Raw genomic sequence first — 23928 nt, 5'->3', positions numbered from 1 at the left:
CTCCCATCTTGGTTTGGAGGCTCCTAGCATTAGCGTACAGGCACTTGTAAGCAGTGTCTCTCTTCAAGTGTCTTTGGCACGATAATTACTACTTTTTTGGGCCATGTAACTGTAACTGTAATTTATTACTTTTAAAAAGTAATCTTCCAAGCTCTGAAGAAAGCTTAGAGTCTGGAGTGCCTGCTGGCCCTGGGCCCAATAGAAACAGACTCTTTCTACCTGTCTGTCAGCGGCCCTGTAAAGGCTCTTATCTCATGATGGCTAAACTTATTCTGTGTTTGTGGTGAAATATTTTATCAGAAGCTTTTTGACTGTACACAATGTTGACTGGATCACCTCTATGTTTTATTATTATTTATGCTATTTATTTGTCGCTTACTACAATTTTTTTGCCTCAAAGTGACATTCACACACACACACACACACACACACACAAACCATTCCTCCCAGTAGGTGCCCAGGGCAGCAAACAAAAGCAGTAAAAGTACTCTAAACACTTAAAAAAAAAAAACATACAATGCGAAATTTAAAATACAGCAAAAGAGAAAAGAAAAGTATTAACATAAAAAGGACAGCTGCACCCAACTAAAAGATAAACAGCATTGAAGAGCGAAAGGTCTGGGTGGATAAAAACATCTTCACACGGTGCCTAAACGTTGATAGCGATAGCACGAGGCACATCTCTCTGAGGACAGCATTTCACAGTCTGTATGTTTTAACTTTATGATCTTCATTGAGTTTATAAGCATTAAAAATGTGATGAGATGTTAACTGAAATATGTTTTATGTGTGTTGAAGGACAACTCTTCACAATTAATTTAGGAGAAACTGTCGAATGGACAGATGTTTATTGCAAGATACTGATGGCCATCAGGAGAGAGAGGTCTCAGTGAAAACACAGTGATCACAAAGAAAAGTCTCTCTGCCAATTGACTGGACACACACACACATAGTCACTCCATACTCACCTTCACATTTCCATATATAGCAGCACAGTTTACCCAACAAAGACTCGGTGAGGTGGGGTCTTCCCAGATGGATCAGGGTATACATTATTACTCATAATCATGCTCTTATGACTTCCCATATTAAATAAACGGTGTTCTTAGGATTGCAAATCTTTCTTTAACCACTTCTGCTTTTCAGCATGCACAGCTTACAGAGGATGTTTCATCCTCCACCCTCTATGTCCTAATCAGGTGCAATAATAAATGCAAAGCATGTCAAGTTGGATTAATATTAAGGGCCTGGGTATTCAAGGAAGGTTGAGGCTTTCCTTCCTCATATGCAATAGCTCTTGTGACCAATGGAACACCACAACGTGCAACTTAATAAATAGCATAAATGTGTTGTCATGTGTGTCATTTAAATCCCTTTTCAGGACTGTCATCATTCTTTCCCTCATAATTTAGTAATTGTTAGGCATAAGATTTGTATCATAGTTTTATCAAAAAGAGACAGGTCCCTGCCCTCAAGAAGCTTACAATCTAAAAGACAAGTCATAAGAACAGGGAGGGCATATGTTATTCCTTTTAGAAGAAAGATAATATGGTTATATGTTGATATATTTAGTAATTAGATAGAACTTTAGGTTAATTACTAGTAAACTTCAACCTAGGTGTGGTTTACAAATTTGTAGAACTGATATTTCTCTACTAGACCCCCACCCACTTTCTAGAAGCATGTTAAAATTTCTACTAGCTTTCTCTCAGGTGTATCAAGGAGGCAAGCCTGTCCTGATTGGCTGTCCTTAGCTATGCTGAATAGGTGGGGTCAGGGGCACCAACCTTTCTGGACCAGAGGGCACATTTCAAATTTTGAGAAGGGCTGGGGGCACCAGTCATAAAATGGCTGTCCTGGGGGTTGGCATAACACAAAATTAGAGTAGTCATGCTTGAAGCTTTTCCCATAAATGTATTTCTACACTAGAAAAGGCTTGACCTATCACATTTCTGCCTGCCACACAGCTATTAAAGGCAAAAGAACCCTGTTTCCCCCGAATGCCAACCCTAATCTTTGCAAAGTTTTCAAATTTGCCCATTTGCAGGAAGGGGATTATTTAACATTCACCCACACTTATTGTGTAGCAGTATTTGCAGAAAACAATTTGTAGGCACTACCTGTCATGACACAAACCCAGCACAGGAAAGATGCATCCTGGGTGCTAGGATAAAAGGAAGGGCAACCTATGGCAATTCCAAGGACAAAAAAAAAAAGACAGAAGCAGAACAAGTGAACTAAAAGGGAGGGCAAAACAGCAGCTCTTAAGGACCCCAGATGGCTATTATTGCCTGGTATCCAAACACCTCACTTAACAATCACAGCTCTGACTTCGCTCACTGGCTGATTACGACTGACAGGCAGGAGCAGCCAGGCGGGCTCATTTCACAGAAATCATTTAGAAGGGTATCTGCACATTTTGCTCCATAACTTTCTTTCCAGAGGAGCTAAAAATGGAAATGGACTGCCTTCAAGTCAATTGCGACTTATGGCGACCCTATGAATAGGGTTTTCATGGTAAGAGATATTCAGAGGGGGTTTACCATTGCCTCCCTCTGAGGCTGAGAGGCAGTGACTGTCCCAAGGTCACCCAGTCAGCTTCATGGCTGCATGGGGATTCGAACCCTGGTCTCCCAGGTATTAGTCCAACAGAGTCATACTCTTGTTTTAATAAAAGCTGGGCTTTCATGGGTTGGCAACCACTGGGAGGGGTCAACTAGAGATATAAAAGTTCACCTCAGGAGCTGAAGGTCACTTGCCTTGCATCAGAGGACAAGTAGAAGGTTGAAGGCAGTCTTGAACACAAATTAACTCTTCACAAAATGTAAAATAAACACCACAAATCCGCGGAATAATGCCCTTATGGGAAATGTGATTATCCTGAGCGAAAGCGCAGAAGCAGAAAGATCCCGGGAAGTACTGTTGTCAATGGAAACTTTGTTATTGTTGAGTTTGAGACAGGGAAATTGAAAAGAAAATTTACTGGTAAAAATTTGTTGTGCAAATTTGTTGGATGATCATTAATATTAAATCCTCTCCTTTAAAAAGGGAACTTCTGTGACATTCGTCTTCCCTGAAAATGATGATAAATGTTGGGTTGAAAAGAAACAAATAGCGAGGGTGTTACCATAGCAAGTATAAATTCCCATGGACTTTACGCCTTCCTACATGGACTTGATGCTGACCTGCAGCTTGTGAATGCTTAGCAAAGTGACATATGCACCAGGTCTTGCTTATGGAGGCACTTATTTGAGAGCCGGTGTAGTGTAGTGGTTAAGGTGTTGGACTACGACCCGGGAGGTCAGGGTTCGAATCCCCATGCAGCCATGAAGCTCACTGGGTGACCTTGGGCCAGTCACTGCCTCTCGGCCTCAGAGGAAGGCAATGGTCAACCCCCTCTGAATACCGCTTACCATGAAAACCCTATTTATAGGGTTGCCATAAATCAGAATTGACTTGAAGGCAGTCCATTTCCATTTCATTTGTGGGTGTCCGTCATTGTCATGTTATGTTGGTAACATTATGTTGGCCACCGGTCATTTGCCAGAAAACCTTTTCCCCCCAGTTTCTGATAAACATTACCATAAGTTTGACACTTGCCGTGAAACATTAGCTGTTCATGTATGTAGCTGCTGATGGATTTTATTTTTTAATTTGTCTCCAGGTCTAAGTTAAGGCGCTCACGCTAGTGTTTAAAGCCCTAAATGACTTAGATCCCAAATAGCTGAAAAATCACCTCCTTCCCTACAGACCCTCTTGGGGGTTGAGATCAGCAGAGAGGACCCTTTTGGTAGTTCCACCTGCCTCAGAAGCTCAGGTGATGGTGGCCTGGGAGAGAGCATTCTCTGTGGCAGCGCCTAATTTGTAGAACTCCCTCCCCACCAAGGTGCTTCTGGCAACTTCACTGTACAGTTTTAGGCAAATGCTGAAGGCGCATCCCAATACTCTGGACTTATGATGCACCCTACTTTGTGATTTTGGAATGCTTTTCTTTTAATGCTGTGTTTTAAAATTTTTGTAACCCACCCCAGGACCTCTGGGTGAAGGTTGGGTAATTAATGTATTATTGTTATTATAACCCTAATAATGATGATGATGAAGTACCTGCCACTTTATTTATTTATTAATTATTTGATTTATATTCCACCCTTCCTCCCAGTAGGAGCCCAGGGCTGCACTTATGAAACACAGGAGAGGGAGACTAATCCGGAAGCAGGAATAATGACCCATCTTGCAAAAATGAGAACAGTTAAGAAAATGAAATCCCCACAGAAGAATGGAGATCCAGCAGGAGAACTCAGGGACAAGGAATTTCTCAAGCCTCAAATCATTTTGGGCACCCCTATCACTGAGCATTGAGAGATGTCAGGGGTGCCAGCACATGCCTCTGCTTTCTTCTCTGTAGAATGAAGGCCGCTGGAGACGATGGTGTCTTTGGGGTACATGGTTTTAATTACAGTTATATTATATACAGGCTCCATAGAAGGGCTCACAGCATTCACACTCCCAACAGATCCTGCTCCCCCATTAGGTTTCAAGGGCCCCCTCAAAGCCATTGTTTTGGACTCCGCACAGAGAGCAAGTCAAACCTCACTCTCCCATCTCCAGCTCAAGGCAAGACTGGTCCCCAGCCTATTTTTCTCCAGGATTCAGGATGCCTTTTCCTCCAGCCAGAGGAGGGGGAAAGGCCTGTCCTCTTCTTCTGGAAGCATGACCAGGTAGGCATGTCTATGGCAGCACACACCCCGGCCAACTCGTTTTGTCATGTAAATAAATGGCTAACAGACTTGGTGGTGGCCATTAACAAAGGGCCTGGAACTGTAGCTCTGTGAAGAGGTCTCCTAATAACTCTCAGCACCCTGAACAATTCTAAAGAAACTTGGGGAGGAAACCCTGATTGTTAAAGTGGTATAAGAGTACATCAAAGGTATGCTGTGGATATGTTCTACGTTTGTAGATAGTCAGTAGCTAGCACACTAATTTTATTTTTTCCTTAGCTCCAAATTTTTCCTTTTTCCAAGGCCTTTGTTCACTTTCTCTTTGAGAGAAGGGACGTCTTGCTTTGAACTCACCCTTTCTTAAATTTTGAAGCGTTTTGTCACAATTTCCCTATAAACCAGTCATCTAGGGATAAACACTGTCCCATCAGCAATCTTGATAAATACAATATTCTTATTTTATTTCCTCTTATTTCCCGGTGAGGCTCAGAGTTGAGTTTTATTCTAATTTTGCACGCACGCACATACACACACATTTATATATCAGATTTTCAAGGAACTACCAAAAGAGGAAAAAGATTCAAGATGATCAGCTGTGCAATCCTGTTGTACAGCATACTACACTGGCTGTCATGTGCCACAGCTTTCTCTGCATTTGGAGGTTCTTTCACAGAGCAAACATATGGGGGGGTGGTGTTACTTCTAAGATCTTCCACAATACTACACAGGTTCACAGTTGGACCACTTGATCTGTTTGTTACAAAAAAGCCAAAATCCATCCCATGTTACAGTTGCTGTCCTCTTCCTGTTTTGAAGTGTGTCTCCACTATGGCTAACACTATTTTATTCCTAAATGATTTACCTGATTTCCTGTTTACATTTGTCTGAACCTTGCATCTGGGATACCAGACTGATCTCACCTAAAATGCATCCAAAACCACCAGGGCCTGTCCCCTGGAATTCCATTCTAGCCATGTTCTAATTTTAAACTAACAGACCATGTACTTTGGTAAGCATTAGCCTCATGTTTGACTACCAGTGTTGGCCCATTGGGGCACTTAAAGGACTTCACCTGCACGAGCATTTATACGGATTCTCCCCTCTGTGTATTCTTTGATGAGAAGTGAGCTGCATCTTCTTTCTTAAAGGTAAAGGTGTTCCCGCACTTATAGTGCAAGTTGTTTCCGACTCTTAGGGTGATGACTTGCAACGTTTACTAGGCAGACCGTATATATGGGGTGGGATTGCCAGTTCCTTCCCCGGCCTTTCTTTACCCCCCAGCATATGCCGGGTACTCATTTTACCGACCACGGATGGATGGGAGGCTGAGTGGACCTCGACCCCTTTTACCAGAGATTCGACTTCCTCCTTCCGTTGGAATCGGACTCCAGCCGTGAGCAGAGCTTCGGCTGTGTTACCACCACTTACCACTCTGCGTCACAGAGGATCACTTGCATCTTCTTACTGACACTAATATTGGTGTGCTGCTTTTCCAAGTTCAGCTCAAAGGATCTCACAACAATAGCAAACATGTACACATAAAAACCACACTTCCTAGTTAAAAAGCACACAACAAAAGCATAATGAATTGAAACAATATTTAAAAAGAAAAATCACAAAATACAATTGAATCACATTGGATATTCACTAGGAACACAAATAAGAATATAAGAAGAGCCTGTTGGATGAAGCCAACCAGAAGCCCCTGGGAAGCCTGCAAGAACACTCTCCCCTCCTAAGGTTTTCCAGTAACTGGTATTCATATTGATAATGTGTCAAGAAACAGAACTACCATTGCTCAAGTCACCCCATCTCTCAACTAGAACATATTTAGTCCTTTCCCATCTCTCACCTTGGAGACAAGTTTTCTATACTCCCTCTGTGAATTTTTGGATGATGACATTTGTTTTGTTTGAAGCTCTCTGAACAATTCAAGCACTATTTAACAATTTCTCTCTTGTGTGAATTCTCTGATGGGAAGTGAACGTTTTCTTGTAGCTCAAGCGATTTCCACATTCTAAGCATTTCTATGGTTTCTCACCAGTGTGAATTCTGTGATGGGAAGTGAGTTCGGAGCTCTGACTGAAGCTCTTTCCACATTGCAAACATTTATATGGTTTCTCCCCAGTGTGAATTATTTTGTGAGAAGAAAGGTGAGAACTGACTCTGAAGCTCTTCCCACATTCCAAGCATTTATATGGTTTCTCCCCAGTGTGAATTCTTTGATGCAAAGTGAGAGATATCTTGCGAATGAAGCTCTTTCCACATTCCATGCATTTATGGGGTTTCTCCCCAGTGTGAATTCTTTGATGATTAGTGAGATGCATCTTCTGAGTGAAGCTCTTTCCACACTCCAAGCATTTATAGGGTTTCTCCCCTGTATGAAGTATTTGATGCAAAGTGAGAGATGCCTTGCGAATGAAGCTCTTTCCACATTCCATGCATTTATGGGGTTTCTCCCCAGTGTGAATTCTTTGATGATTAGTGAAATGCATCTTCTGAGTGAAGCTCTTTCCACACTCCAAGCATTTATAGGGTTTCTCCCCTGTATGAAGTATTTGATGCAAAGTGAGAGATGCCTTGCGAATGAAGCTTTTTTCACATTCCAAGCATTTATATGGTCTCTCCCCTGTATGAATTCTTTGATGATTAGTGAGAGATGCCTTCTGATTGAAGCACTTTCCACACTCTAAGCATTCATACGGTTTCTCTCCAGTATGAATTCTTTGATGCAAAGTGAGATTCCCCTTCTCACTGAAGCTCTTTTCACACTCCAAGCATTTATACGGTTTTTCCACAATGTGACTTCTTTTGTGAGAAGAAAGGCGAGAACTGTCTCTGAAGCTCTTTCCGCACTCCAAGCACGTATATGGTTTCTCCCCTGTATGAATTCTTTCATGGATAGTAAGTTTAGAACTGGAAGGAAAGCTCTTTTCACACCCTAAGCATTTATACGTTTTTTCCACTGCATTAATTCTTTGATATGTTGTAAGTTTAGATCTGGAAGGAAACTTCTTTCCACATTCCAAGCATTCATACGGTTTCTCCCCTTTGTGGTTTCTGCTGTGGGCTTTGCAGTTTATTGTAAAATTGAGACTCTTCCAACCACCAAAAGAATTACTGGTTTTGTTTCTTTCGTTTGTTTTTTCTCGGACTGAAATCTCATGGCAGTCGCTGTCCTGGGAAGGAGAGGATTCACCCCTCCTCGTCTCTTCTGCTTCGGTTTTCCTCCTCTGCTCTTCCCTCTTTCGACATCTGTCTCTTTCCCGTGTCTCTTTCCCACATAATTCTCCCTTATTCTTGGCTTCCCATTTGTCACCTTCTGCAATGAAGAGAGGAGCAGATAAGAGCCTGAGGAAGAAATGGCATCTCAGATCATTAAACCACTTCAACATTTGTGATAACACACTCACTGAAAATTCTGTGTCACCAAAGCCCAATGCCTGGCTGAATATGAGATATTTAGAAGAAAAGGAAATTGGTTCCTCAGAGAGGATATCTGTTTCTGCAGTTCTCCCAACAACTATCCCAAGACCAGTCATCTCAAATGTCAGTAGAATGAGTCCATCGATGGAGGTAATTATATCCTTAGAGGAAGAGTCAGATGATCCAAGGAAGGGCATACAAAAAGATTATAAGCGATTAGGACATTTGAGTGCTCCTTCAGCTAACTTGATTCAACAAGGATTATTCTATAAGGAATCTGTAAATATAGGGCAGTCATCCTCCATAACAAAGGATTTGACTATCTCTTGGAACTCTATCCAGGGAGAGATACCAACTAATTCAGGATGACAAAAATGCATCCAACCAAACAAGTTTTCATCTCTTTCATGGGATATTGCTGGATGGTTAAATGAAGCTCCAGACTCCCATTTTTGGGATTATACTAATAATCAGATCGCCTTTGCTGATTTAGTTTTTCAGTACCAGGCTTCTTTTAACATGCATTGGGGCCGGAGTAGTCGGGAGCCTGGCATTGAGGTCATTCTGGGTAGGAGACGTTACAGCAGTCGGAGGTTGATTAGCCATCACAGGGGAAGGGATGTAAGACATCTTCATGCTTGCTTCCCTCCCAGTCCCCCTCCCAACCCACGGGACACTGGCAGTCATGCTGGGAACTCCCTGGATTTTACTGTTCTGCTGATGAATGCAAGGTCAGTGACTAATAAAATCACTTTAATCGAGGACTTAATCCTGGATGAGTGTGCTGACATTGTGTGTATTACTAAAACCTGGCTAAATGACCAGGCTGGAGTGGGACTTTCCCAGCTCTGCCCCCCAAGTTTTGCGGCATTCCAGGAGCCCAGATCCAAGGGACGGGGAGGTGGGGTTGCAATTGTCTGTCGGGAATCTATCTCCCCTGTCAGGTGTCCTGTCCCTAACTCCTCTGCGTTTGAGTGTGTGTGCCTGGCGTTAGCTCAGGGTGACAGAGTTGGGACTCTGTTGGTGTACTGTCCAACCCGCTGCCCAACAGTCTCCCTCCCTGAACTGGTGGAGCTTGTCTCGGAGTTGGTGTTGCGGTTTCCCAGGCTGATGGTCCTGGGTGATTTCAACATACATGCTGAGGTTAGTCTCATAGGTCCAGCTCAGGACTTCATGGCTGCCATGACAACCATGGGGCTGGCCTTAATATCTTCTGGACGAACTCATGTGACAGGATACACGCTCGATCTTGTGTTTTGTTCAGGACAAGAAGCTGGTGATCTGAGGGTGGTGGGGTTCTCGGTGACTCCGCTGTCATGGTCAGTTCACCACCTGATTCGGTTTAGACTTTGTGCCTCTGATAACCTCCACAGGGGTGATAGGCCGATTAAGATGGTCCACCCCTGGAGACTTATGGATCCTGATGGTTTCCTGAATGCTCTGGGGAATGTTCCCAACATGGCTGGCGCTACTGCCGAAGCCCTGGTCAAACTCTGGAATACGGAGGTGACTTGGGCGGTAGACATTATTGCTCCAAAATGCCCTCTCCCACCAGGGAAGGCCCATAATACACCTTGGTTTACTCAAACTTTGGGCCTGATGAAACGGCAGGGCCGATGGCTAGAGCGACGATGGAGAAAAACTCAACCTGTCTCTGACTGAACACTGGTTAGAGCTCATTTTCGAGCCCACCATGTGGCGGTGATGGAGGCAAAAAAAGCTTCTCTGCCACCATTGCGTCTGCCCAGTGCCATCCAGCAATGCTTTTCGGGTGGTCCAGGGTCTTTTGGGCTCTGGCCCGACAGCAGACTCTGAACCACCAGTTGCTCGCTGTGAAATGTTTGTGAGGCACTTCACAGATAAAATTGCTTGCATTCAGATTGACTTGGACTCCTCTTTAATTATAGTTGTGCCAGACATCCCCGTTGCTCCCTCTGGTCACTTTTCCATGGATACTTTTCTGCTTGTAAAGCCTGAGGATATGGACAGGATTCTGGGAGAAATGAGGGCCACTACCTGCTCGCTTGACCCTTGCCCATCCTGGCTAATTAAATCCTCCAGATTGGGAATAGCTGGTTGGTTGACATATCTGATTAACACCTCCCTAAGGGAAGGCTCTATGCCAACATTGTTGAAGGAGGCTGTGATTATACCTTTGTTTAATCCTTCACTAGATCCTGCTGATCTTAATCTCCCCTTTCTTGGCAAGGTGATTGAGAGGGTGGCAGTGGCTCATCTCCAAGTTTTCATTCTGTCTCCCATGCTCTTAACATTTATATGCAACTACTGTGAGAGGTCATCCGGAGATTTGGAGTGCAATGTCATCAATATGCTGATGACACTCAACTCTATCTCTCCCTTCCATCTAATGGCAAGGTGGGACTGCTCATCCTAAACCAGTGCCTGGAGGCTGTGAAGGGCTGGATGTGGGCGAACAAATTGAAACTTAATTCAGACAAGACGGAAGTGTTGCTGGCCAAGGGAAAAACTGCCCCAGGGATAGGGTTGCAACCTGTTCTGGATGGGGCTGCACTCCCCTCGAAAGGGCAGGTCCGCAGTCTGGGAGTTCTTCTGGATCCTGCCCTGCTGCTGGAATATCAGGTGGCTGAGGTAGCCAGGGGTGCTTTTGGCCATCTCAAAATGGTCTACCAGCTGTGTCCATTCCTGGAAGCAGCTGACTTGACCACAGTGACACATGCATTGGTGACATTGAGGCTTGATTACTGTAACGCACTCTACGTGGGGCTGCCTTTGAAAATGATTGGGAAACTACAGTTGGTTCAAAATGCAGCAGCCAGAATGTTAACTGGAGAACGACACAGGGAGAATATCACCCCTGTGCTTTCTCAACTCCACTGGCTCCTAATTTGTTTCCGATCCCAATTCAAAGTGCTGCTTTTGACCTTTAAAGCCCTAAACGGCCTTGGACCAGTGTACTTAAGGGACCGCTTACGTCCATATGTTCCTAGCCTGGATTTAAGGTCATCTAGTGGCTCTGGTCTCCTCTACGTGCCTGGAATGAAAGAAGTTAGATTGACAGGCACGTGGGAGAGAGCCTTTTCAATTGTGGCTCTCAGATTTTGGAATTCCCTGCGCCAAGCAGCCCGCTTTGCTCCCTCCCCGATGGTCTTCCGGAAACTTGTAAAAATTGTTTTGTTCCGGAGAGCCTTTGGTTGGGACTGATGGGTCAGCCTGACACTGTTTAAAGTCTTTTTATCTTTTATTTTTATCTTTTAAGTTCTTTTATTCTCACTCTTTTATATGTGTATGCACATATATGCATGTATGTGTGTATGTATATGCATAATGCATTTAATGTATTTTAATAGTATTTTATGCATTTTAATTTACATTTTAATTTGTGTTTTTATTGTATATTTTATTACATGTGTGTGCTATTTTATTGTAGCTGCCCTGAGTGCCCTGTTGTAGGGTGGAAATATTTTAAATAAATAAACAAACTGCAAGAGATGAGATACTGATCTTACCACAGGTTTAATGGTCTCTGTTGACTGGCATCCACTGACAATTGGATTGCTATAGACTGTTGGATTTGGACTATGGAGATCTGGGTTCAGCTCCCAGTCAGAGGTCAACCTCATTGGGTGTCTTGGGCCAATCACTGTCTTTCAGCTTAGCCACAAGGCTGTAAGATCAACCCCCACTTCAGCATCTAAAGGACCACAGAAGGAGCCCTGCTAGGCATGGCAGCTTGGAGAGACCTTGCCAGTCAGAGCAGCCAATCCTGGACTAGCCGGACAATGACCATGGCAGAGGTGCTGAGTCAGGCGCCTGGGATTCTAAGATGGTTCTCTTCTGTATTTGTACGTAGTGCAACTCTTAATGTTTCCTCGTGCTGATTAATATATTGTTGTTTTGATTATGTTGTGGTATTAACATGTTGTATTGATGTCTGAGCATTTTGTTTTTACTTCTTGGAAGTTTTGTTCAATGGAAACTGGGGGTATTAATCTTTTAAATCAATTAAAATAGATAAGTCCTTCTACACTGAAAGAAGACAGCTTGAAGTGCTGAAATTCAGGATACCAGAAAAAATGCTGTGTGTGTATGGGCATGTATAAACACACTCAGAGACTCATATTGCAGGAGGTGTGGTTCTGTATTAGACAAATCACTATCCTGTGAGAGTTCCTCTCCCCTCCCCCATGATAAATCTTGAGATATCCTGGAAGAAAACGTGAAGGGTTGAAAGAGGGGAAATGTGCAGATGTAGGGAGGCCTCTTCTTAGTGGCCAACTCCCTTTCCAGAGTGGCGCTCTCCAGAGCTTCCTGGATTCCCGTTTCCATCAGCCCCAGGCAGCATGCGCAGCCATCATGGATGATGGGAGTGTGCAGTCCTCCCCCCCCCAAAAAAAGAACAATGTGCTGCCATCACCCTGCTCCAGGTCTACAGAAAAGGATAAACTAAGAGGGAAGCTTTGTCTTCCCAAAGCCCAAAATGTCAAACGTTACATCTCGTGAGCCATCTTAGAAACCAAAATGGAGCTTAGCTATGCTGTGTTAGCAAATGGAGAAACGTTTTAGAGAGAAATTTCAGAGAATTGTCTTTAAAAGGAAATGTGAAGCGAAATATCAAAGCGTAAAAGTAATATTTAATGGGGAGTAAAGGGAAAAAAATGACAAGCAGGTTCTGAAAGAACATCTTTGAACTCCTGATCAGATGTTTCTAGGATGTCTATATTTGTGGAAATCTGAGGGCAGTAAAAACCAGTCCCTTCTTTGAGATCAATGGTTGTTGGGCCCAATCACACAATCCACCCCACCTCTCATGTCAATTGGCTTGTTGGCCAACCAGAAAATGACCAAGAGGCTAGTGCCACCTCCCTAACTACTCTGAAACATACCTCTCAAATGATATGACCAGTTTAAACCAGTTGGGCCACTGGTTAAAAAGGCATATCTGGAAGATGAGCGCTCAGAGAAAAAAGTGCAGAGAGGTAAGAATCCCAGATGAAGTAGGTGGCACTACATCAGAATATTTGGGAGCATTACATGAAGAAATGTTGGAATTTCAAAAGAGATATCACGTTCCAACAGGGAGCCTTACCAAGATAGGCCAGAGTCCCCCGATTCTCCTCCATGACTTCCTTGTGCAGAGCTCTCTGGTCAGGAGCCAGCAGGGCCCACTCCTCTTCCGTGAAATACACAGCCACATCCTTAAAGACCACTGGACCCTAAATGGAAAAAAAAATTTTTTTCTCCCCCTAGATAGCATGAAGATGATCTATGACCTACTTGCAAAAGTCAGTTAGGGTGACGTGGCTGTCATTGTTCTCAGGACTGAAACCTTAAATGGCATTCACAGCTTTTGTTGTGGGCAATTTTAAGAGAAGCAAAGAGAAGGAGAGAGATTCACTGAGGCCCAGGAAAGGGAGCAGGGTACAGAGGCACCCAGGCTGCCCCCAGCCTCTCCCCTATTGAGTCTTCCCCCTACCTGATCCGGTGTGACAGCAGCAGCTTCCCCTCCACCAGAAAGAGAAGATGGTTTAGTAGGTCTTGCCGACATCATTCCATCACCTGTGAGAAACAAAATGTGCCCAGAAGTCTTTACTATATCCTTGTCTTAGAGGTCAAGCAGTATATATCTAACTGCACATGGATCTCATCTACTGTTTCCGATTTTTGTTCACAGTTTATATTTCAGTTGTGTGATGAAACATCTCTCCCCATTTGAGATCTTGGCCACAAATCAAAGTGTTGGTTTCCATGTATAAAATCATGATGGGATGTAAATAAGAGCATTTTTTCAGCTGTGGAAAAGGCTGGAGACAAGATGAAAGGAGTCAAAATCATCAGAGAGACCAAATGGAGATACACCCCATACATCCTTACCTAGTGGCCTCTGTCTTGTGTCTGATGGAGTCCTCTCTGCCTCAGGGAAATCAGTTCCTACATCCGCAAAAAGACCCTTTCCCTGAAACAGCAATAAGAACATAAGAGTCTACTGGATCAGGTCAGTGGCCCATCTTGTCCAGCATCCTATTCACACAGTGGCCAACCAGTGGCCCATGCAAAAATAAGAACTGAAGTCATCTAACAGGGAGAAGGAATAGAAAGGGACTGACAGAGGCAAAACCCTTTGCGGGATACTGGATATCAGGGTAGCCAACGTGGTGCCCTCCAGATGCTGGTGGATTCCAACTCACCCAGCCAATATGAGTGGTCAGCGATGATGGGAGTTTTACTACAGCAACATCTGGAGGGCACCACATTGGCTTTCTCTGATCTAGATGAAACCCTCTCACCTGCTGCTCTTCCTGCTTCTTCTCCACTGCCTGGCTCAGGAGGAATCCTTCGGCCAGGGCCACCGCCTGGGAAGTGGTCTCCGCTCCACATTCCCTCACCCAGCTCGCCATCTCCGGTGGAAGGATCATCATGAACTGCTCCAGGATCACCAGGTCTAGGATCTGGTTCTTTGTGTGTCGCTCTGGCTTGAGCCACCCATGGCAAAGAAGGTGGAATCGGCTGCAAACCTTTCGAGGGCCCACCGCCTCCTGGCAGTGGAAATGCCTGAACTGCTGGCACTGGGCATCTGTGCTGAAGGTGTTCTCCCCCAACATCTTCTGCACGAATTCCAGCCCTTGGGTCCCAGTCTTGATGGCATCAGGGCCTCTTCCTGCTTCAGAGGCAGCTGGTTCTTGCTGATCCATCTTTGATCTGTAGGTAAGAAGCAGCAGCATCTGTCCTATTCATCTATGCCTTACAACTCCATTGGTTTTTTTGGAATTATTTTCTTGTGTCTGGGGTGCTGTAGAGTATGAGCTGAGCCATTTATTGTATGAGCCAAAGTTTGATTTCAGGAAGCCTTGGGGATCATTAAGCCCAGGCCGAAGGCTGGAGGAGCAGGAAGAGGGCTGGTGAAGCATCCTTGAATATGAGGATCATTTTTCCTACCATGTAATCTTTGAGATAAACCCAGTATTGGGGTGTATATCTTGCTCTGAAGACGGATGGCTGCATGATTGACAGCTCTCTGATAGAAGCTCCGAATGGGCCCTGAAAAGAGCACAATCCTGATTACCCCCATTCTTATTTTTAAAAACCCATGAAAAAGGACAAAATTCTTAGGGGATGAACCATAGCTGAGAAGTAGGACAGTATCTTGGCATGCAGAAAGTCCCAGGTTCAATCCCCAGCATCTCCAGGTAAGGCTGGAAAAGACCCCCTGCCCATAATCCTGGAGAGACGCTGCCAGTCAGTGGAGACAATACTGAGCTAATGGGTCAATGGTCTCACTCTGTATAAGGCAGCTTTCTATATTCTCTGACTTATCTCTGTGACCTATTCTAGTCTCTGCTGAAACAGAAGAGTTTTTTGTTTAATTGGGAATGAAATACCTTATCACGTTGATCCATTGATAACTTTAGTTACCTTTTGAACTACCTCTTTTCAGAGTTAAGAGTTAGGTCTGGGTTGTTTGTTTTTTAATAAAACTGGAATGCCACAGTTCCTGAGATTTATCACCTGGTTGTGATAAAGAAGCTGAAGGGTCTTAGGGTATAATGTGGAGGAAGGGAACAGAAAATCCCAAATTTTGGGATTGTCATCCTAAATGAATGAAGGACTAAGTTTGCCTTCACCCCAGCCAGCATGAGCGATGGGGCTGTCCAGTCATGCACTGTGAATGACCATTGGGCATTTGGATTGCTCTCTTCACCTATCTACCCATCTACCACAACAGGTTTTTTCCCAATTCCAGTCGAGGTCTCCTCAGTCTGATTCCTTTGATTAAAAGATTGCCCATTTTCCGTAGCACTTTCTATTCAATCTCAGAAGATCCCTTCTGCATCCCAGGGGTCTCATGTACAAATGGACACCTGTGCGTCAATCAGGAGGACTAGTAACACCAGTCACTGTATGACTAATGGGGGCATGAGTACACCTGACTAATGGGGGCATGAGTACACCTACTTGGAGTGGCAGCTGATGGCTCTGTTAGGGATAAATTGAAACCCCCAGTGCTTGTAAAACTATAATTCACTTGTCCTACCTAAACCAGCTTGGGCTTCACGGGAAATAGAACCAAAGTGGCCTTTATTTGACTTTTGATATAAAATGTCGGTTTATTTCCTGGTGACCTGACCCTTACCTACATTCCAGTGGCTCGCATAATAAAAGCCGGTTTAAGCTGGAAACTTCCCTACTATGCATTTCTGTATCACATTTATGCTTATGGCCTTGCTTATTGTTACAAATGAACCTTGCATAGAAATGTCAAACGCTATTCCAGTGTCCCACAAACCTTGACTTGTAATACTCCTTTGATATGTAAGCAAAGTAATATCATGTCTGTCTCCAGTTTAGGGGGCACCCGGTTGCAGCTGGGCCTCCCCTTGATAGTTGCCTTTGTCTGTTTCTGCATAGTGCTTATCACAAGGACATGCAAAGTATGCAGACATAGAGTCTGGGAGATAGTCTTAATGTTTCCACTCTTGTCCTTCCCCCTGTACCCCTTTACCTCCTTTCATATGCCCCAAAGCTATAACAGTTAGCAATTTCTTCTTTTGTACTTTATGACGTGAACCCGATATTGTAAACTTCGGGGTAAGCCTATATAAACTCTTGGACACCAATAAACGAGGTTCCCATGCTGGCCTGCTTTGGCTTGTAAGTATTGGGTCCCCTTTGCAAAGGTTTTTGTCTCGTGTTACTTGATCTCTGATAGTGGGTTCATTTGCACTCAACTCTGCACTCTTCCCGGGTGTAATGAGCGAGTTGGGGTTGACAGGGCGACTTGCGTGTTAGGTTTGGACCTAACAGCTCCATGTCAGGTGGGTGGTGGAATCCACTCTGTGGAGCTGTCCAAGGCGCTGAAACCAATATGTTTCAGCCCCTTGGACAGCTCCGGGGGAAAACCTGGAGTGGATTCCACTGGCTACTTAAAATCCCTCCTCAATTCAAAGCGGTGTTCTGAATTTGCAGAAGGAAGGAGGGAAGAAGCTCTCCTCCCTGATTTGGGGAGATCAGGCGAACACACCTCTTGTGCACCTCCTCTTCTGTGGCCTTTGGGAAACCCTCCAATCAAATGTGCAAAGGGGAAGGGGGCTCACCAGATTTCAGAGGGGGCCACCAGTGCAGTGCTTGGGGAAAACAGTAGCTACTTCCCCCAAGTGTGAAGCCAGGCAGGAAGGGACTTTGGACGGGGGTGCTGTTGCTTTTGTTGACAGAGCTCCCTCCCCAGATTAACTTCCTGTCTAGGAATCCCTACCCAAAACTAGCCCCGTCACACACACCACCCATTTGCAATATCATCTCTGCCCCCAATAGTTCACTAAGTGAACCAAGATCTCTTCTTTTTTCTTCCCCTTTTCTTTCCTTTTCCGTACATTACGCAGATTCATCGGCCTGGCAAAAAAAAAAACCCAAAAAGAAACATGCCACATCTCATCTCCCCAACCCAGAGTCCCGCTGCCATCATATGCACGTGTCATTAACTAGGATTGGTTTGTAAGCGGAGGGGGGAAAGGAAGCTCTGCTCCCTGATGGTGAGTGTTGCGGAGGATCCTGAAAGGGGCGGATGAACGCAGCCCACCTCCTTATGGGGTGAGGGTCTCTCCCTTGCAGCTTTTTCTCTGCCTTCACCGGCTGGAGCTTCCGATCTGGGCACCTCCCCATCTCTGCAGGGGTCTCCCAGCCCCCTCCTCGCTCCCCTGCCTTGCCGTTCCTCCTCCGCACCCTCGGGACGCCCTTTCGCCCCAATCCACAAGGGGGACTCACCAGACCCCAGAAGGGGCCGCCGATGCTGCAGCCCTTGACGCGGGGAGAGCGAGAGCGAGCCACTTTCCTCCCAGGGAAGATCCAGGCAGGAAAGGACCTTGTGCGGAGGGGAGGTGCATTTCCTTTGAAGGACACAGATGCCCTCCCTCCTCCTATATCCTTCCTCTCTAGGAATCTAGTTTCTTTCACTTTAAGCCTTAGAAAACCCAGCAGCCAAATCACCTCTCAACACAGCAGCCAAGGGGGAAAGTTGCATCTCACAGAACACAGGACGCTGCCTTATACCGAGTCGGACCATTGGTCCATCTAGCTCAGCATGGTCTACTCTGACTGGCAGCAGCTCTTTAGGGCTTCAAGCAGGAAGTCTCTCCCAGCCTTACCTGGAGTTGTCCTCTGGGGTTGAACCTGGGACCTTTTGCATGAAAGGCAGATGCTATACCTGCAGAGGTACGGCCTTTCCCCACGATTTTTAAAATTCAGATTGTTTAAATACAGCTACATTGAAGGGGACCTCCTGGCTTTGCAGAGAAAAGGAGTGAGCTGGCCTGGTCCTGCACAAAGCTAGGTAGGCTCAGGCTGATAGGCTGATTCCACACAAAGCAGCTTCCTCCGTTCCTATTTAAACAGCTCTTCATTTGGAACCATGAGGACTGGAATTGTGCTTTGTCTGTAAGGGATGGGACCACAGCTCAGTTGGGAGAGCTCCTGTTTTGGATGCAAAAGCTCCCTGGTTCGGTCTCTGGCATTTCCAGGTATGGTTTGGTAGGTCTCCCTTCTGAGACCCTGGAGTGCCACTGAATGTTGTGAATGGGGCAGGTGAGGGGAGAAAAGGAATCAATCAGCAATCTGGAGAAGATCTTGGACTTTATCACAAACTTGAAAATGAATGGAATCTCAAGAGCAAGTCAGTCCAGTTAGTTTTGTCCCTTAGAGAAGGTTAAACTCATTTTAAACAGAACAAAACAGCCATCCCCAGGAGAGTAATGTCCAGCGTACAGCTTTGCTACAAAATCTAAAGGGATGCTCTGAAAGCCTGAAAAGCCATACGCTTGGTACTGAGGGATGATGCACCCTTAGCTCTCCGCTGGAGGCAATGGCCAACCCATGAACAAGGATTACAAACAGGGAGCAGCAAACTAATTCCGCCTGGTTTCTTGTTTTCACCATCTCCTTACAGAAACGCTGAGACACATCATGTCAACCATCTATTAGTGATAACATATTACTGGCCACTCTTATGAAATACAGGAGAAGGAGATTATTCCTGAGCAGGAGTATCAACCCACCTGGCAAAACCCAGAACAGCTAAGAAGATAAAACCCAGCAGAAAAGCTGAGAGGAAGAATTTGTCAGGCCCCAAATCGAGGTAATCGGAGACAATGGTGTCTTCGTGATGAATAGGCTTGTTTACACATATACACAGGCTCCATAGAAGAGGGGAGGGCTCACAGCATTCACGCTCCCAACAGATCCTGCTCCCCCACTAGCTTTCAAGGGGCCTTCAGAGCCATGACTTTCAACTCTGCACAGAGAGAAAGGCAAGCCCCTGTCTCCCATGAATCTCAACTAGAGGCAAGCCTAGCGCTTGGCCTAGTGGTCTCCAACACTCAGGATGCCGTTACCTCCAGCTAGGGGAGGGGGAAAGGCATGTTCTCATGTTCAGGAAGCATCACCAGCTAGTCATTTCTATGGCAACACACACCTGGGCCAACTCTTTTTCTCACGGAAATAAATGGTTAACAAACTTGGCTGGGGCAATTAAGTGGACAAAAAGCCTAGAACTGTAGCTCCGTGAGGGGTCTCCTAACAACTCTTGGCATTCTGAACAAACTACAGGTCCCAGGATTCTTTGGGGGAAGGCATGACTGTTAGAGCGGTATAAGAGTACTTTAAATGGATGCTGTGGATGTGTCCCACATTTGGAGGAAGTTAGTAGCTGGCACATACTTTTTTTATTTTATTTTTTGGATTAGCTCCAAGTTTTTCCTTGTTCTAAGGCAGCGGATCCCAAACTCCCCCCCCCCATGGACCACTTGAAAATTGCTAATGGTTTTGGTGGAGCACTTAATAATTTTTCTGCTTGATGTAGCAATTGTAATTTGCCGCGCTTGATGCTGTATGATTTTTCATAGCTTTTTTTATTTCTTATATTGTATTTTATACTATTAGAACTCACGTTCCATAGAATTCAATTTGTAATAAAATTAAATACAAGATATAAAGGAAGCAATAAAAATACAATTAAAATAAATATGAATATTTAATGTGGACATGCCACAAACCACCTGGATGCTCATGGACCACAGTTTGGGAACCCCTGTTCTAAGGCCTTTGCTCACCTTCTCTTTGAAAGAAGCGATTTCTAGTCTTGAACTTGTCCCTTCTTCAGTTCTGAATTTTTTTTTATCACCATTTCCCTCTAATCCAGTTCTCAGGGGCTCAAATTATGCTTCATAATTTTTAATACACATATAAATATTTTATCTTTGCTTATTTTCAGGTGAGGCTCAGAGGTCATTATTTTATTCTAGTTTCACATATCTTCCTGTATCCATAAAAACATAAATGTCACAATGCAGTTCGCTTAGCCACAGACAGGTGGTGCTGTGAACTATAGCGTGATAAGAGTGGTGAACGGGTGGCCAAGGCAAGCCGCAGAGGGACATCCAGATTAGGCTGCAGCAGTTGCCACCCTGCTCCACTGGCTGCTTGGCCTGCCAACCTCCACATTCTTCAACCAGCTGGCGCTGCTACTGGCCATTTTCCCCTCCCTGGCAACCTTGCTTCTGCCACCTCCACTGATTAAGATGAATAGGTGGCCCAGCAGCAAGGGAAGGAGAAAAGTGGTCAGAACCAGTGGCCAACTGGCCTGGTAATCTGCTGCCACAGGGGCAGGGGGAGATAAAGGGATTATTAACCTTGTCGCTTCACTGCCAATCTGATGCTGAAGGTAGTGGGGGACCTTGCAATCTCTGAAACTCGCTTGCATGTGAAAGTTGGAGACACTGTGAGGATGATTTCCTCAATCCCTTTGCCACTTGCCTGCGTGCTGCTGAAAGCGGCAACAGGATCTTGCAAAACCCGAAAGGGCTTTTTCTCTTTGCCCTGGAGAAGCAATTGGGTTGGGTTCCCAGATTGCTTCTCTTCCGTCCGCTAGCCTGGAAAGGCTTCTGCAAGAGAGCAATGTGTGGTTGTTCCAGAAAAGAGAGAAATGCAGTTGGGTAAATAAAGAGAGGATGTGTGTGTTGTCTGTATGTCAAGCAAATCCTCATCGTGACAATCTTCCATCTGGAAACCTACGTCCTCACTGTGGGAGGCTTCCCACTTTACAAAAGTGGCGCTAAGTCCGACCCCAAAAATTTCAGGCCGATCAGTCTATTGGACATTGTGTCCAAACTTTACACTAAGTATCTTCTAGCGAAATTGGACAGGTGGGCTAACGAGAACGCCATTACTGCACTGGAACAGGCTGGGTTCGTTAAAGGTAAATCTACGATTGATCACTGTTATGTTTTATTTAATCTCATTCAGAAATATGCATTCCATAACAGAAAAGAACTATTTATTGCCTTCGTAGATTTCTCGTCTGCCTTTGATTTGGTAGACAGAGGACGCCTCTGGCAGAAACTTGGCACTACAAATATAGCCGCATCCCTTAGGGTGAGACTAGGGGCTAATGGTCAACTTTCAGAGGCGATCCCTACCTATCGTGGGGTTCGCCAGGGCTGTTTACTAGCCCCCTTTCTTTTTAACTTTTATATAAACAATATCGTACAGGAACTTTCAGGCTCAATGTATTTTCCACCCTCAATTTTATCTGTTAAACTTTCTGTTTTACTTTATGCTGACGATCTGGCCCTCATCTCAACCACTCAAGTTGGAATGAGGAGGCTGTTACACAGCCTGGGCCTATTTTGTGCTAAGGAATGTCTCTTCATTAATTACTCTAAGATGAAAGTGGCAGTGTTTGGGAAAAAATGAACCAAACACGTCTGGAGACTTAATAACAAGATTATACAACAGCAACGGAGTTACCGTTACCTGGGCCTTAATTTTACTTCCAATTTGTCCTGGAATTCCCATCTTGACTCTGTCAGGCTGAAGGCTGCCCATTCTATACATCAGCTATGCTGTTTTTTCACCCGCAAGGGAGGTAGTTTGGTTCCCCCTGCCCTGGAAATCTTTCGCAGGAAGGTAATTCCACAGCTCTTATATGGGGCAGAGATCTGGGGTTATGGCAACATCTCTTCTCTTGAAAAAGTTCAGAACGCTTACCTCAGGTTTATTCTGGCTACCCCCCGTGGCACACCAGCTTCTCTATTAAGGTTAGAGACTGGCTCGCACCCGATAGAATCGCTGGCTCATGCCGCTTTGGCTTCCTACTGGTTGCGGCTTGCCGGCATGGATGATTCCTGTCTACCTAAAAAGTGTTTTCTCGAACAACTCCAATCATCTTATCACTCTACTTGGTTAAATCGAACCAAATCTAAATTGGCCGCTTACGGGATCTCCATAGCCCTTTTACCTTCACACCTTTCTTTGAGGGCAAAAAAACTGCTGAAGGACAGGATCTTTTTATATGCCCAAAGATGGACGCTTTATTCAGCTTCCCAAACGTCCTTCTCCTTATGGTACCCTTGGTACAAGACGACATTTAGTATGGAGTCATATTTTTCCTTCCTTTCTGTTCCATCGTTGAGGAGGTCTTTTACTGCCTTACGCCTCCAAACCATGCCCTCGGCTGGCCTTGAGGGTCGTTATGCTAACATTCCCCACCACTCTCGAGTTTGTATATGCCATTTGGGTGAGGTGGAGGATGTGGCCCATTACCTTCTGAGATGCCCTCTTTATAAAGATCCCAGGTCTAAAATTTTATTTCCCATAATCCACCCTATGTCGGATAGGCCTGTCCCGGAACTAATATCCATTCTTCTGGCTGGTACAGATACTCATATAACATTTTGGGTCACCATGTTTGCTTTGGCAGCCGGGAAGATCAGGGGTAATTATGTAAAACAATTAGAGTCGGTTTGATATTGTTTTCGTTGATTTAAATTTACATGCATACGTCTACTAACGTAGGTTTTTATGTATGAATGTATATATTTATTTTTGGATGTTTTTGGTGTGTTCTGTAGTGTTTCGTGTATTTTATGCATTTTTGGTTTTTTGCGGTGGCTAATGGCTTTGAGCAATAAAGGTTATTACTTACTTACTTACTGTGGGAGGCTGTGCGGATCCAGAATTGGCCTCCACAGTCACTTATGGACCCACCGTTAAAGACCTTATCTTGGAAGACAATCTTACTCGGCCAGGGATGAATGATGTTTGAGCAACAGAAGGCGAGTCTTGCTGGGTGTGTGTTGTCAACCTTGCTTGGCTGCAAGACATTTGAATTCCCGCCCTTCTCCATTGTTTGTTTAGCTTGCTTTCGTATTTATTTCTTCAGTGAGATTCCCCTCCCACTTTCAGTCATGGTAGCAGCCTACAGAATGTGATGCAATTGGTAATCTCCATTTAGAGATTACAATTATGCCAGCTCTCAGAACCAAATGTGGAAAAATTAAATTAGAAAGATTAAACATAAAGGAAAGTTGGTGCTGCCTGCATTCGGATAAATAGCCATTCAGTTGAGTAACACTTACTCTCAACTTAAGTGGTGCATTCATTGCAGCCTAAGGGTTGTTGTTATTTAGTATGGAGTCATACTAGTTACTACTTCTATTCCGAATATATCCCATCATTTTGTCAAGCACCTCAAGGTGGCATACATAGTTTTCCTCCTCATTATATCCTCACAACAACCCTGTGAGGTATGTTAGGCTGAGAGTCATGTGAACATAATGGCTAAGTGGGTTTTTGAACCCTGATCTGTGCTGATGCTGTGTTATATAGAATACCACCAATTTTTGTCAAGCCACAGCCCTGCAGCCTGGTGCCCACGGTACTCTCCCAGAATTACCAATGTGTTTCTGCGCCCAAAAAGCTTGGTGACCACTGGTCCAAGGGGTTGGGGGGCTGGCAAGGGCTGGAAGGAGAACAGCTG

At 44.7% G+C, this 23928-nt stretch overlaps 1 protein-coding gene across 1 annotated transcript; it reads right to left on the bottom strand.

Annotated features, from left to right (window-relative positions):
• Positions 1 to 6302: 6302 nt before the first annotated feature.
• LOC133381372 (zinc finger protein ZFP2-like) lies at positions 6303 to 17973 on the bottom strand. Its single transcript, XM_061620420.1, has 6 exons — positions 17883 to 17973; positions 14411 to 15161; positions 13998 to 14079; positions 13600 to 13682; positions 13213 to 13339; positions 6303 to 8040 (listed from the first exon to the last, which is right to left on the bottom strand). Exons 2-6 carry the CDS (start codon positions 14843 to 14845, stop codon positions 6746 to 6748), a joined length of 2022 nt encoding a protein of 673 aa, XP_061476404.1. The 5' UTR covers positions 14846 to 15161; positions 17883 to 17973; the 3' UTR covers positions 6303 to 6745.
• Positions 17974 to 23928: the final 5955 nt, after the last annotated feature.

This window comes from Rhineura floridana, chromosome 3, assembly GCF_030035675.1.
Source record: "Rhineura floridana isolate rRhiFlo1 chromosome 3, rRhiFlo1.hap2, whole genome shotgun sequence".
NCBI lineage: Eukaryota > Metazoa > Chordata > Lepidosauria > Squamata > Rhineuridae > Rhineura > Rhineura floridana.
This window is presented reverse-complemented; position numbering and strand designations above follow the sequence as displayed.